This window comes from Festucalex cinctus, chromosome 6, assembly GCF_051991245.1.
Source record: "Festucalex cinctus isolate MCC-2025b chromosome 6, RoL_Fcin_1.0, whole genome shotgun sequence".
Lineage (NCBI taxonomy): Eukaryota > Metazoa > Chordata > Actinopteri > Syngnathiformes > Syngnathidae > Festucalex > Festucalex cinctus.
Genome location: NC_135416.1, coordinates 8,324,056 through 8,337,152, shown reverse-complemented (window position 1 = coordinate 8,337,152; position 13,097 = coordinate 8,324,056). Strand labels below are relative to the sequence as shown.

Here is a 13,097-nt window from a genome sequence, read left to right as displayed (position 1 = left end):
CTGATATTTTGGGGTCGTGGTTAAAATGAAACACCTCGTTATCGGCCGTGAGTGCACGCACCTCATGGAAAGAAGATGGAGAGACAGTAAGAAAAAAAAATCCCGATATGATAGTCAGCGTGATTGACAAGGATGACAAGGGGACAGGGGCTTTGCACGGGGTAGCCACTTTAGAGCACTTTGTTGTCACGGTGTGAAAAATACCCGTAAGAGCGGTAGGATATACACTCGTACATTATGACGATAGTGATATTCAGAGGTTGGCATTGGCAGATATATATATTTTTTTTTCTTGGAACCTACTTTCTGTTATTCGCTGAAAATCCCTGCTAATCTGCATGTGGTTTTGTTATCTGGCCAATGCAATTAAAGTGTTACTTTGGCACCATCTGGTGGAATCTTGGTGTTGGTGTTGGGCAATGAACTTTTTTTTTTTTTTTTTTTCCCCCCTAACCTGGCACTCCGGACAGCAGTTGATTAAATGAATTCCTAGCACTTGCTCAAGTTGAGTAAATAAACCCATGCCCCTGGATACTATTTGAGTTATTTGATGGATTTTAAAAGCTGACAAAGGCTTGTTGTTTTGTGGACTAACCTGCTACTGGTTTTTGTGTTTGTGGTTCAGGTTATAATAGTTTGGGGTTTTGCATTATAGCTGGTTTTTACTTTGTTTTTCGCTGGGTTTTTTTTGTTTTTGTTTTTTTGTAAATGTACTTACTTTGGATTATGTCAAGAGTGGATTTGTTCGGTTTTATTTTGTGGAACTATTTTCACTTTATTTTTATTTATTGGTTCTAGTTATTTAAATATATGGAGTGTTTGTCGACTGCAAGATGCAAAAAAGGTCACAATAACTAAAGTAAGCTACAATTTTCAAACGACTATTTGACCTTTGTTGGATGAAAACGAGATGAAAACGAAGGTCAATTTCACTATAATTTTAGTTTTAGTTAGTTTCATAATGGTAAAGTGTTTTTTTCCCAGATTATTTGATTAAACACTTCATTTTTTAAAATTTGTTTTTCAATTGTAGTTATTATTATAGTTAGCAATTATAGTTATTTCATTCAATTTTGTTAAAAGATATCACCATTAACAAGTATCATCATTAGTACGAGATGCATCACTGTGGATCAGAATAAGATACAGCCTCAAAACAAGCAAGAGAAGCAGCTGGTGCAGAAGTACATGTTGCAACTTAAACAGCAGAAAGTCAAAGAGGTATTAAAAAAAACAAAAAAAACACACACACAGTAACAACAAAGCATTTGTGCTCCATCTTATTAACTCCCCTGTGCCCCACCATCTCCACAGGAGAAGCGACAATGGTGAGAGGAGTACTTGAAGCGACATGAGGGAAACAAACACAAAGTGGAAGTCGTGCAAGTGTTACATACGCGCATCACCAACGTGATAAATGTCACAATGATTAGACATGAATTTGACTTGTATAAATGGTCTGAAAATCATTATTTGTTTAGGCCATTGAACTAAATAGGAATGACGTTAAATTGTTGTAGTCCCGAAAATACCATAAAAAAATGCATTTTTTTTTTAATAATATAGAACACAACAGTATTGTACCATATAAGACTCATTCAGCAATAACATAATTCATAGAATTTAACAGTTTGTGCGTCCTGCTTTGATGCTTGTTGACATAGCGCTGCTCCTTATGGCCACCAGAGGGAACATAAAACTTACATAATTACACCAGACAGTCTCTTCCTAGCTCAATAAGCTGCTGTGAGTAATGGTGTATGTGTCACCGCTCCTCATCCCTTTGGTTGCCCTAAGCTTAAGAGTGTGCTGGTGACCCCTGAAGAAGAAAAAAAAAAAAAAAACTCCGCCAAGTCATGGCTGTCCGTCTAAGTGCAGTTTAGCTGCGCATTTGGTCATTGTTTACTTCTTACTTCTTGTACTGCAGTACAATGGTTGTTATTGTGGTTGCAGTTTGCAGTGGTGTAGAACTAGTGAAAGTCAGTCCTATTGTGGCACTCATGTGTAGTTAAATAAACTAACAATAATATTAGGAACACCTCTCACTGTGATAAGCTTAAAAAAAAGCTTCATGTTATACAGCATTACAAGCTTTTTTTTTTTTTTTGGTCAGATCCGAAACGCAGCAAAGCTCAAGAGGATGAAGCATCCGAGGAAGCAGATTTTGCTAGAAAAGTCCAACAAAAACAACCAGAAGAACCAGAACCACAACAAAGCTACGCAAGCGAAGAAAGACATGAATGAAAATTCGACCTGAAGACTTCTTTGCCTCCATGTTGCGTCACAGAGGATTTACTGTATGTACACAAGATATTCAAAGCTTTCTTACTCAGAGTTGGAAGCAAAATGTTTCAAGTATTGTTCACAAATAATACAATCGTTGCTGTACAGGTCCCTCAAGTTTAGTTTCAGCCTGTGATTTTTACACTTGCAGGTCTTTATATTAAACTAGATAAAGTGCAATTTCTGTAGAAATTGCGTGGTAATGCTCAAAGTTGAATGCTAATAGCTGAATGCATAGGAAATCAAAGGATACATAATTTGAAAATTACAAAGTAACTAACTATTAATTACTACTTCTACTAGTAGTAGTAGTGATAGTAGTAGTATTACCAACAATTATTAAGTAGTAACTTGTAGTTGAATGAGAAATGAATAAAAAGACAACATGAACTGCAATCTGGTGAAGGTGGGATTTAAACCATCGCCTCCTGTTTACCGGTCAAAGCTTCGCTGCACTAGCTGAAGAGTTGTCCAAGCAAGCAGGGTTTGAAAGCAGGTCTTCCGGTGTTGCTGCCATAGAAAATCTGTCACATTGTATATATTGTAGTGTATATGTGTCAGTATATACTGACAATTGTTGAATTTGAATTTTGAATATAGAATGGAGTAAAAAACTTAATGACAAATGATATCAAAATGAATGGATGTGAAATAATTTGACAATGATTATTATTCAGAATTGAATATGTACTAAAGAGTGGTTGAAGTAGGATTTGAACCCAGGTACACTTATCATGAGTCCTTTCCCTTACCACTACACCACTTCAGCCATAGAAGAACATGTGACATTGTATGTAATTGAAATGAATATGTCAGTATATACAACTGGAATTTTGAATATAGAATGGATAATATAGGAACAAAACTTAATAATGACAAATGACATCAAAAGTAATGGCGCGCTATATAAATAAACTGAGTTGAGTATGGAAGTGGGACTTCAATGTCAGTCCCATTGAAAATGAATGGGGAAAAAGTTGATATTTAACATTAAATTGTGCAAATACTGTAAGTACTGTGAAATCAGACGATATATTCCCGAGATAGCATGAATGTTTGAAGCAAGTTGAAATTTGAATGGTGTAAATCTGAAGTATTACGTGGGAGTTATTACACGGCAAAAAAGTGTGGAGAATAAAAATGCGAATAACATATGTGGGAATGCTAAAGTATACCCTGAAGATGCTGGAATGTTTTTCCATTTGCCAGAGTACACTCTAGCATGAACCAGTGATGATCAAACTTGTTACATGGAGTACCACCTAAAAATATGCTTTGTTCCACTGTACATGCACCACCATAATGATACTAAATGAGTTGTATTTAGAAAATGTAATAAAACTGCATAAAAAAAATAAGTTTAAGATGCTGTAGCAACTTTGGTTGACCAAAGTTGGCTGACTAGGCAACTTGGTTAGACAGTGCTGGTGTACCTAATGAAGTGTCCAGTGATGTCCACTTGATCACCTTATCATGTGTTTTGCTTTTTGGGCGTGAGCATTTACGTGAGCAGCTTCAACAAGGGTTGCTTGGACAAAAAGAAGAACGCATACGGGGAGTTCCGTGAAGTAAACAGACTCATTCAAAGCAGTAAGAATCCTGCGTCACCACATGAATTATTGTTATCAAAGTTAAGATAAAACCTTTTGTTGTTTTGCCTATTGATAGACGGCAGACATAACCACTATCACAAGAATGGCAAATGAGATAAATGGTCGGTTGCTCACTATGAAGTCCCTTTGGTGACTTCATCAGAATCAATCGGTCATGAAAAGATTTCCATACCAGTACAATGATAAGACACAGTTTTTTTTTTTTTTTTTAATATTAGATGTAATTTGGCATGTCTCACACTACTTTTAAATCCAGGTTACAAACTTTGCTTTTTTGCTATACCTTTGATTAAGGTCTTATCAATATTTTTAAATTGTGTGTTTTTTTTTTTTCTGTTTAGTTATCTTAGAATAAATGTCTTTAAAGTATGCTGTGTAATGTTAACATTGTCATTGTACGTTGTTTTTCTGAATGTCATTAACTGCTGTTTTATTGAGCATTTTCCGCGTGTCTGTGAAATAGAGTTCCACTCTGTCATTAAACCATTTCCCAAAAAAAAAAAAAAATGTTTTCAGTCATTTCTGCCAATATTTTGTCTTGCTTCAATGGAATCTCAAACAGTAGTTACAGAATAAATGTTTACACTTGTCTTTTGTGACAGAATAACCCTTTAATCAGCGCATCAAAACAACAAGGCGCCACTCCCAATTGAATATCACCTCAATACATTATATAACACTTTATAAACTCAAATGCAATTGTGGTGTTTTTTGTTTTAGTGTTGAATGTGATGGCGAAAAAATAAATAAATCCAAATACCAAAGAAGTTTGGGCCTCAGTGGGCTTAAATGGAGGAAAGTTCACCATTATCCCCTGACCTCAACCCAATTGAGAACTTCCAAACATCAACTCTGAGGGTCACAAACGATGAACTTGCAATTCTAAATGCGAGGTCGGGTTTCGCTACAACCCGTGGACAGCGACGCCGTGACATGTGTGTGAACGCATCACAAGGTGTGAATGAATGAATGAAGGAATGAACAATCTTGTGAAATAACGGCTGAGCGTTACAGACAAAGGCGTCCCCACCTTTTTGGCTCATTCCGAAGATGTCTTCTTCTTTGGACAAGCGCCCTGAGACTGTGATGACGGGATTGTCAGCGGTGTGCTGGTGCATAGTGACGTCTTTGTGCACACCTGTTTGTTTTGCACGACGGCCACGCCACAGTGATGCGATGACCCTGAAAAGAAAAGCACAAAGGTGAGCAAGGTGGAAGGAATGATCCCCATACGTCTTCTCATGGCTGTCACAGGGCCTTATAAAGGAGGAAAAAGTCACAGACACGAACGAGACGCTCGAGACCTCAACTGATCGAAGACGCAGAAACTCAATCAAGTCAACACTTTGTAAGTAATTACAAGCTTTTTCTGTCTACTGGTGCTGATTTTGTGCTTTAATATTTCTGTACATTTATTGAACATGTTGCTAATAATGACTGTAACAATAGAGATGCAATGTGGATGAAAATGAAAACTGAATTAGCAAAGATGGTGAAACACTAAAAACAAAAAACAGCTATAAAAAATGCAAAAGAATCATTCTTGTATATATGTGTAATGTTAAAGTTTATTGTTATATTATGTATATTTTAGTTTTGTTCTTACATTGTAAAATGGTAATATTGTAAATATTGTATAATGGTAAAATTGTAATATGGTAGTATAAATCAATTCTCAAATCTCGCGTTTATTTTTCAACTTTATTCTAGTACTCACTTTCCCTTCATAATATTACATAGGTACTTACATTACTTATTCTAAAATAATTATTCCCCAACCTCATAATATGCCTCTTTTTATTTAGGGGGGGGGTTCCTAAAGGTTATGACAATTTTTTTTTTTTTTTATCATGATCTACACATTATATATAAACTTCAATTTGCTCTCCTGTTATATTCTTTATCATCTCGCATATTTTTCTGGTTATATTGAAACTTTACTGGTTTATAATTTCTTCCAAGCATTATTGCAATGTCATTCTCATATTTTGAAAAAAAAAAAAAGAATACCTGGCCTCTTGTAATATTATAACTATGCCTCCTAAATGTACATATTTTTTTTGTAATATTCAGACTTTATTTAAAAAGTAAAAATTTAATTTTTTTTCTTTTATATTACAAGTCACATCTCTTACATTGTGTTTTTCAAAAAGTTTCTTGTAATATTCTGATTTTATTTTATCTGTGAAAAAGCAAATTGCAAATTGTATTGTAATGGTACAACGTTATTCATTACACATTTTTGCTATCATACTATGTTCTTTTCTTTTTAGGATATAAGTAACGACTAAAATTAATAAACTTAATTCATTTTTGGTTTTAGGTAATTGGTGAGGTTTGTTTCTTGGGGAAAAATGCTCTGGCTAATTCTGCTCCAAATCCTGATCATCGGTAAGCACCTCTGTCTTATTTCTGCACTTCACATCTATTCAGGACGACACCCAAACTCATGCGTTTTCTTTTTTTTGTTCCATAGCATCCGTAAATGCTCAGGGCACTGCAACCACGGCTGCCAACGCAGCGACGGGCAACGCCGCCACCACTGCTGCCAACTCAATGACGGGCAACGCCGCCACCACGGCTGTCAACGCAGCGACGGGCAACGCCGCCACCACAGCTGCTAACGCAGCAACGGGCAACGCCGGCACCACGGCTGTCAACGCAGCGACCGGCAACGCTGCCACCACTGCTGGCAATGCAGCAACTGGCAACGCCGCCACCACGGCTGCCAACGCAGCGACGGGCAACGCCGCCACCACTGCTGCCAACTCAATGACGGGCAACGCCGCCACCACGGCTGTCAACGCAGCGACAGGCAACGCCGCCACCACGGCTGTCAACGCAGCGACGGGCAACGCCGCCACCACAGCTGCCAACGCAGCAACGGGCAACGCCGGCACCACGGCTGTCAACGCAGCGACCGGCAACGCCGCCACCACTGCTGGCAATGCAGCAACAGGCAACGCCGCCACCACGGCTGCCAACGCAGCGACGGGCAACGCCGCGACCACTGCTGCCAACGCAGCGACGGGCAACGCCGCCACCACGGCTGTCAATGCAGCGACGGGCAACGCCGCCACCACGGCTGTCAACGCAGCGACCGGCAACGCCGCCACCACTGCTGGCAATGCAGCAACTGGCAACGCCGCCACCACGGCTGCCAACGCAGCGACGGGCAACGCCGCCACCACTGCTGCCAACGCAGCAACGGGCAACGCCGCCACCACGGCTGTCAACTCAATGACGGGCAACGCCGCCACCACAGCTGCCAACGCAGCAACGGGCAACGCCGGCACCACGGCTGTCAACGCAGCGACCGGCAACGCCGCCACCACTGCTGGCAATGCAGCGACGGGCAACGCCGCGACCACTGCTGCCAACGCAGCGACGGGCAACGCCGCCACCACGGCTGTCAATGCAGCGACGGGCAACGCCGCCACCACGGCTGTCAACGCAGCGACCGGCAACGCCGCCACCACGGCTGTCAACGCAGCGACCGGCAACGCCGCCACCACTGCTGGCAATGCAGCAACTGGCAACGCCGCCACCACGGCTGCCAACGCAGCGACGGGCAACGCCGCCACCACTGCTGCCAACGCAGCAACGGGCAACGCCGCCACCACGGCTGTCAACTCAATGACGGGCAACGCCGCCACCACGGCTGCCAACGCAGCGACCGGCAACGCCGCCACCACGGCTGTCAACGCAGCGACCGGCAACGCCGCCACCACGGCTGTCAACGCAGCGACCGGCAACGCCGCCACCACTGCTGGCAATGCAGCAACTGGCAACGCCGCCACCACGGCTGCCAACGCAGCGACGGGCAACGCCGCCACCACTGCTGGCAATGCAGCAACTGGCAACGCCGCCACCACGGCTGCCAACTCAATGACGGGCAACGCCGCCACCACGGCTGCCAACGCAGCAACGGGCAACGCCGCCACCACGGCTGTCAACGCAGCGACCGGCAACGCCGCCACCACTGCTGGCAATGCAGCAACTGGCAACGCCGCCACCACGGCTGTCAATGCAGCGACGGGCAACGCCGCGACCACGGCTGCCAACGCAGCGACGGGCAACGCCGCCACCACGGCTGTCAATGCAGCGACGGGCAACGCCGTGACCACGGCTGCCAACGCAGCGACCGGCAACGCCGCCACCACGGCTGTCAACGCAGCAACGGGCAACGCCGCCACCACGGCTGTCAATGCAGCGACGGGCAACGCCGCGACCACGGCTGCCAACGCAGCGACGGGCAACGCCGCCACCACGGCTGTCAATGCAGCGACGGGCAACGCCGTGACCACGGCTGCCAACGCAGCGACCGGCAACGCCGCCACCACGGCTGTCAACGCAGCAACGGGCAACGCCGCCACCACGGCTGTCAACGCAGCGACGGGCAACGCCGCCACCACAGCTGCCAACGCAGCAACGGGCAACGCCGGCACCACGGCTGTCAATGCAGCGTCCGGCAACGCCGCCACCACTGCTGGCAATGCAGCAACTGGCAACGCCGCCACCACGGCTGCCAACGCAGCGACGGGCAACGCCGCGACCACTGCTGCCAACGCAGCGACGGGCAACGCCGCCACCACGGCTGTCAATGCAGCGACGGGCAACGCCGCCACCACGGCTGTCAACGCAGCGACCGGCAACGCCGCCACCACTGCTGGCAATGCAGCAACTGGCAACGCCGCCACCACGGCTGCCAACGCAGCGACGGGCAACGCCGCCACCACTGCTGCCAACGCAGCAACGGGCAACGCCGCCACCACGGCTGTCAACACAGCGACCGGCAACGCCGCCACCACTGCTGGCAATGCAGCAACTGGCAACGCCGCCACCACGGCTGCCAACGCAGCGACGGGCAACGCCGCCACCACTGCTGCCAACGCAGCAACGGGCAACGCCGCCACCACGGCTGTCAACTCAATGACGGGCAACGCCGCCACCACGGCTGCCAACGCAGCAACGGGCAACGCCGCCACCACGGCTGTCAACGCAGCGACCGGCAACGCCGCGACCACGGCTGCCAACGCAGCGACGGGCAACGCCGCCACCACGGCTGTCAACGCAGCGACGGGCAACGCCGCGACCACGGCTGCCAACGCAGTGACCGGCAACGCCGCCACCACGGCGGTCAACGCAGCGACGGGCAACGCCGCCACCACGGCTGTCAACGCAGCGACGGGCAACGCCGCCACCACAGCTGCCAACGCAGCAACGGGCAACGCCGGCACCACGGCTGTCAACGCAGCGTCCGGCAACGCCGCCACCACTGCTGGCAATGCAGCAACTGGCAACGCCGCCACCACGGCTGCCAACGCAGCGACGGGCAACGCCGCGACCACTGCTGCCAACGCAGCGACGGGCAACGCCGCCACCACGGCTGTCAACGCAGCGACCGGCAACGCCGCCACCACTGCTGGCAATGCAGCAACTGGCAACGCCGCCACCACGGCTGCCAACGCAGCGACGGGGAACGCCGCCACCACTGCTGCCAACGCAGCAACGGGCAACGCCGCCACCACGGCTGTCAACTCAATGACGGGCAACGCCGCCACCACGGCTGCCAACGCAGCAACGGGCAACGCCGCCACCACGGCTGTCAACACAGCGACCGGCAACGCCGCCACCACTGCTGGCAATGCAGCAACTGGCAACGCCGCCACCACGGCTGCCAACGCAGCGACGGGCAACGCCGCCACCACTGCTGGCAATGTAGCAACTGGCAACGCCGCCACCACGGCTGCCAACTCAATGACGGGCAACGCCGCCACCACGGCTGCCAACGCAGCAACGGGCAACGCCGCCACCACGGCTGTCAACGCAGCGACCGGCAACGCCGCCACCACTGCTGGCAATGCAGCAACTGGCAACGCCGCCACCACGGCTGTCAATGCAGCGACGGGCAACGCCGCGACCACGGCTGCCAACGCAGCGACGGGCAACGCCGCCACCACGGCTGTCAATGCAGCGACGGGCAACGCCGCCACCACGGCTGTCAATGCAGCGACGGGCAACGCCGCGACCACGGCTGCCAACGCAGCGACGGGCAACGCCGCCACCACGGCTGCCAACGCAGCGACCGGCAACGCCGCCACCACGGCAGCCAACGCAGCGACCGGCAACGCCGCCACCACGGCTGTCAACGCAGCGACGGGCAACGCCGCCACCACGGTTGCCAACGCAGCGACCGGCAACGCCGCCACCACGGTTGCCAACGCAGCGACCGGCAACGCCGCCACCACGGCTGTCAATGCAGCGACGGGCAACGCCGCCACCACGGCTGCCAACGCAGCGACGGGCAACGCCGCCACCACGGCTGTCAACGCAGCGACGGGCAACGCCGCGACCACGGCTGTCAATGCAGCGACGGGCAACGCCGCGACCACTGCTGCCAACTCAATGACGGGTAACGCCGCCACCACGGCTGTCAACGCAGCGACGGGCAACGTCGCCACCACAGCCGCCAACGCAGCGACGGGTAACGCCGCCACCACGGCTGCCAACGCAGCGACGGGCAACGCCGCCACCACGGCTGCCAACGCAGCGACCGGCAACGCCGCCACCACGGCCGTCAAAGCAGCGACGGGCAACGCCGCCACCACGGCTGCCAACGCAGCGACCGGCAACGCCGCCACCACGGCAGCCAACGCAGCGACCGGCAACGCCGCCACCACGGCTGTCAACGCAGCGACGGGCAACGCCGCCACCACGGTTGCCAACGCAGCGACCGGCAACGCCGCCACCACGGTTGCCAACGCAGCGACCGGCAACGCCGCCACCACGGCTGTCAACGCAGCGACGGGCAACGCCGCCACCACGGCTGCCAACGCAGCGACGGGCAACGCCGCCACCACGGCTGTCAACGCAGCGACGGGCAACGCCGCGACCACGGCTGTCAATGCAGCGACGGGCAACGCCGCGACCACTGCTGCCAACTCAATGACGGGTAACGCCGCCACCACGGCTGTCAACGCAGCGACGGGCAACGTCGCCACCACAGCCGCCAACGCAGCGACGGGTAACGCCGCCACCACGGCTGCCAACGCAGCGACGGGCAACGCCGCCACCACGGCTGCCAACGCAGCGACCGGCAACGCCGCCACCACGGCCGTCAAAGCAGCGACGGGCAACGCCGCCACCACGGCTGCCAACGCAGCGACCGGCAACGCCGCCACCACGGCCGTCAAAGCAGCGACGGGCAACGCCGCCACCACGGCTGCCAACGCAGCGACCGGCAACGCCGCCACCACGGCTGCCAACGCAGCGACCGGCAACGCCGCCACCACGGCCGTCAAAGCAGCGACGGGCAACGCCGCCACCACGGCCGTCAAAGCAGCGACGGGCAATGCCGCCACTACGGCTGTCAACGCAGCGACTGGCAACGCCGCCACCACGGCTGCCAACGCAGCGACTGGCAATGCCGCGACCACTGCTGGCAATGCAGCAACTGGTAATGCTGCAACCACAGCCGGAAACATTGCAATGACGACAAGCGCCGCTGCCATGCCCACCCACATCAGCAGTGTACTTTTATGTCACCTTAGCGTAGCACTCCTTAAACTCTTCACAATATAAACCAGTTGGCATTGTTGATTTAATTTAAAATGTCACCGAACAAGCGCTGATAGGTCAAAACAAAGATCAGGATGATGCGTGTGTTTTTTTTACTGTTGTCATTTAAGAAAAGTCTTATAATTTTGACAACCTATTTTTTAATGTCATGTTCATTATGATACTGTGTGTCAGTATTAAGTTGTTTTTTTTTCAACTCCCATTTATAAATATGAATGTGTGATTGTGAAAGCATGAAATAGATATTGTAATTTATTTAAATGGCATTTATTGAAGTAAATGAATAAATATATTTAAATGTGTGCTGATTTACATGACATGTTCAATCAAAACCAAAAATCGACTTTCTATTTCCTCTAAAACAGGGGTGTCAAACATACGGCCCGCGGGCCGGATCAGGCCCGCAAATGAGTTTAATCCGGCCCGCGAGATGATTTTGTAAAGTAAAAAATAAAATAAAATAAAAAATTGTGATGTCGGACTAATTAATCAGCTGGCCACAATCAAAACAAATAAATTTATAATTTCACAAGCAGTCCTAAAATGAGCAATGCAACTTTGTAGGGGAATCGTCGTCCTGGACGTCATTATTTTACACACAACTTAAACTACGGGTTGTTTAATTATTATTATTTTTTTGGACTCATACACCGACATAAACGTGTTAAATACGTCTCAAATTCAATTACTGGTAACACAGATATGACAAGGATTAACATCCTTATAACATCATTAACTGCACCACGCAATGCATTCTGGGAACAGTATACAGTATATGCAAAACAGCTCGATTTAACACGTCCGGAAAGTGCTACATACCATTTGCATTTGTGTTATTTTTCGGAACAATATGATTACAGTTGAGCTCCGTAATTTAGGGCTGGTCCACGAAAATCTGCTTATAATTGACGGCAATCGTTTTTATGTTATATACCGTTATTTTCCCGATGCGGCCCACTTGATAATATATTTTCCTCCATGTGGCCCCTGAGCTAACATGAGTTTGACACCCCTGCTCTAAAACATCGATGAAGCTTTATCAACTATTTATTCATCCCTGACAAGCTATCAATTCATTTTGAAAAGAACAACAAACCTCAATGCATCACTGCTTACCTTTTTGCTTTAATGGGACAGCGGCGCACCTGAGGGAGACGTGGTTGTTTCACTCTTGTAAGTTGTTCCCTTTGCATTAGTGTTTCAGACAAGATTGGTTCGCTGTTGCTTGAAAGCGGATCATCTCCTAGCACATCATGCCATAGGTGGAGTCATTCTGTTGCGTATGGACGGCAAAAGACGATTGAAAGTGCATAGGGCTGACTGAAAGACACTTTCAGAGGCAGATAAATTACATTCTCGATTGTTACATGTTATGGGTAGGCACGAATTCCAGACACCCAACTAACTGTATACAAGAAACTACTGTCAATGTAGTCTACGATGTGATGAAGGGGCAGGAGAGTAACGTAGGGCTCTAACGTAGCTCTTGGGACACCATTTGTTGACATGTTCTTTTTATGTTCACATTTTACAACAGAAATAAATAAATAAAAAAACAACAAATACATAAAACAATTGTGTTGGGAACGAACGTAATCATTGTTAATAATAATACTATAA

At 48.8% G+C, this 13,097-nt stretch overlaps 2 protein-coding genes across 2 annotated transcripts in view; one reads left to right on the top strand and one right to left on the bottom strand.

The window, feature by feature from the left end:
* The window catches only part of glb1 (galactosidase, beta 1), a 30,219-nt gene that overhangs the window by 16,846 nt on the left and 276 nt on the right, over positions 1-13,097 (bottom strand). Inside the window, exons 2-3 of the mRNA XM_077525564.1 lie at positions 12,594-12,750; positions 4,927-5,078 (exon numbers count right to left, since the gene is read on the bottom strand). The gene's annotated coding sequence lies outside the window, so the exon portion shown is untranslated. The remainder of the gene's footprint in view (positions 1-4,926; positions 5,079-12,593; positions 12,751-13,097) is intronic.
* On the top strand, positions 5,218-11,779 carry LOC144021311 (uncharacterized). Its single transcript, XM_077525493.1, has 6 exons — positions 5,218-5,244; positions 6,220-6,287; positions 6,373-6,411; positions 6,793-7,093; positions 7,901-8,568; positions 11,278-11,779. Exons 2-6 carry the CDS (start codon positions 6,251-6,253, stop codon positions 11,478-11,480), a joined length of 1,248 nt encoding a protein of 415 aa, XP_077381619.1. The 5' UTR covers positions 5,218-5,244; positions 6,220-6,250; the 3' UTR covers positions 11,481-11,779.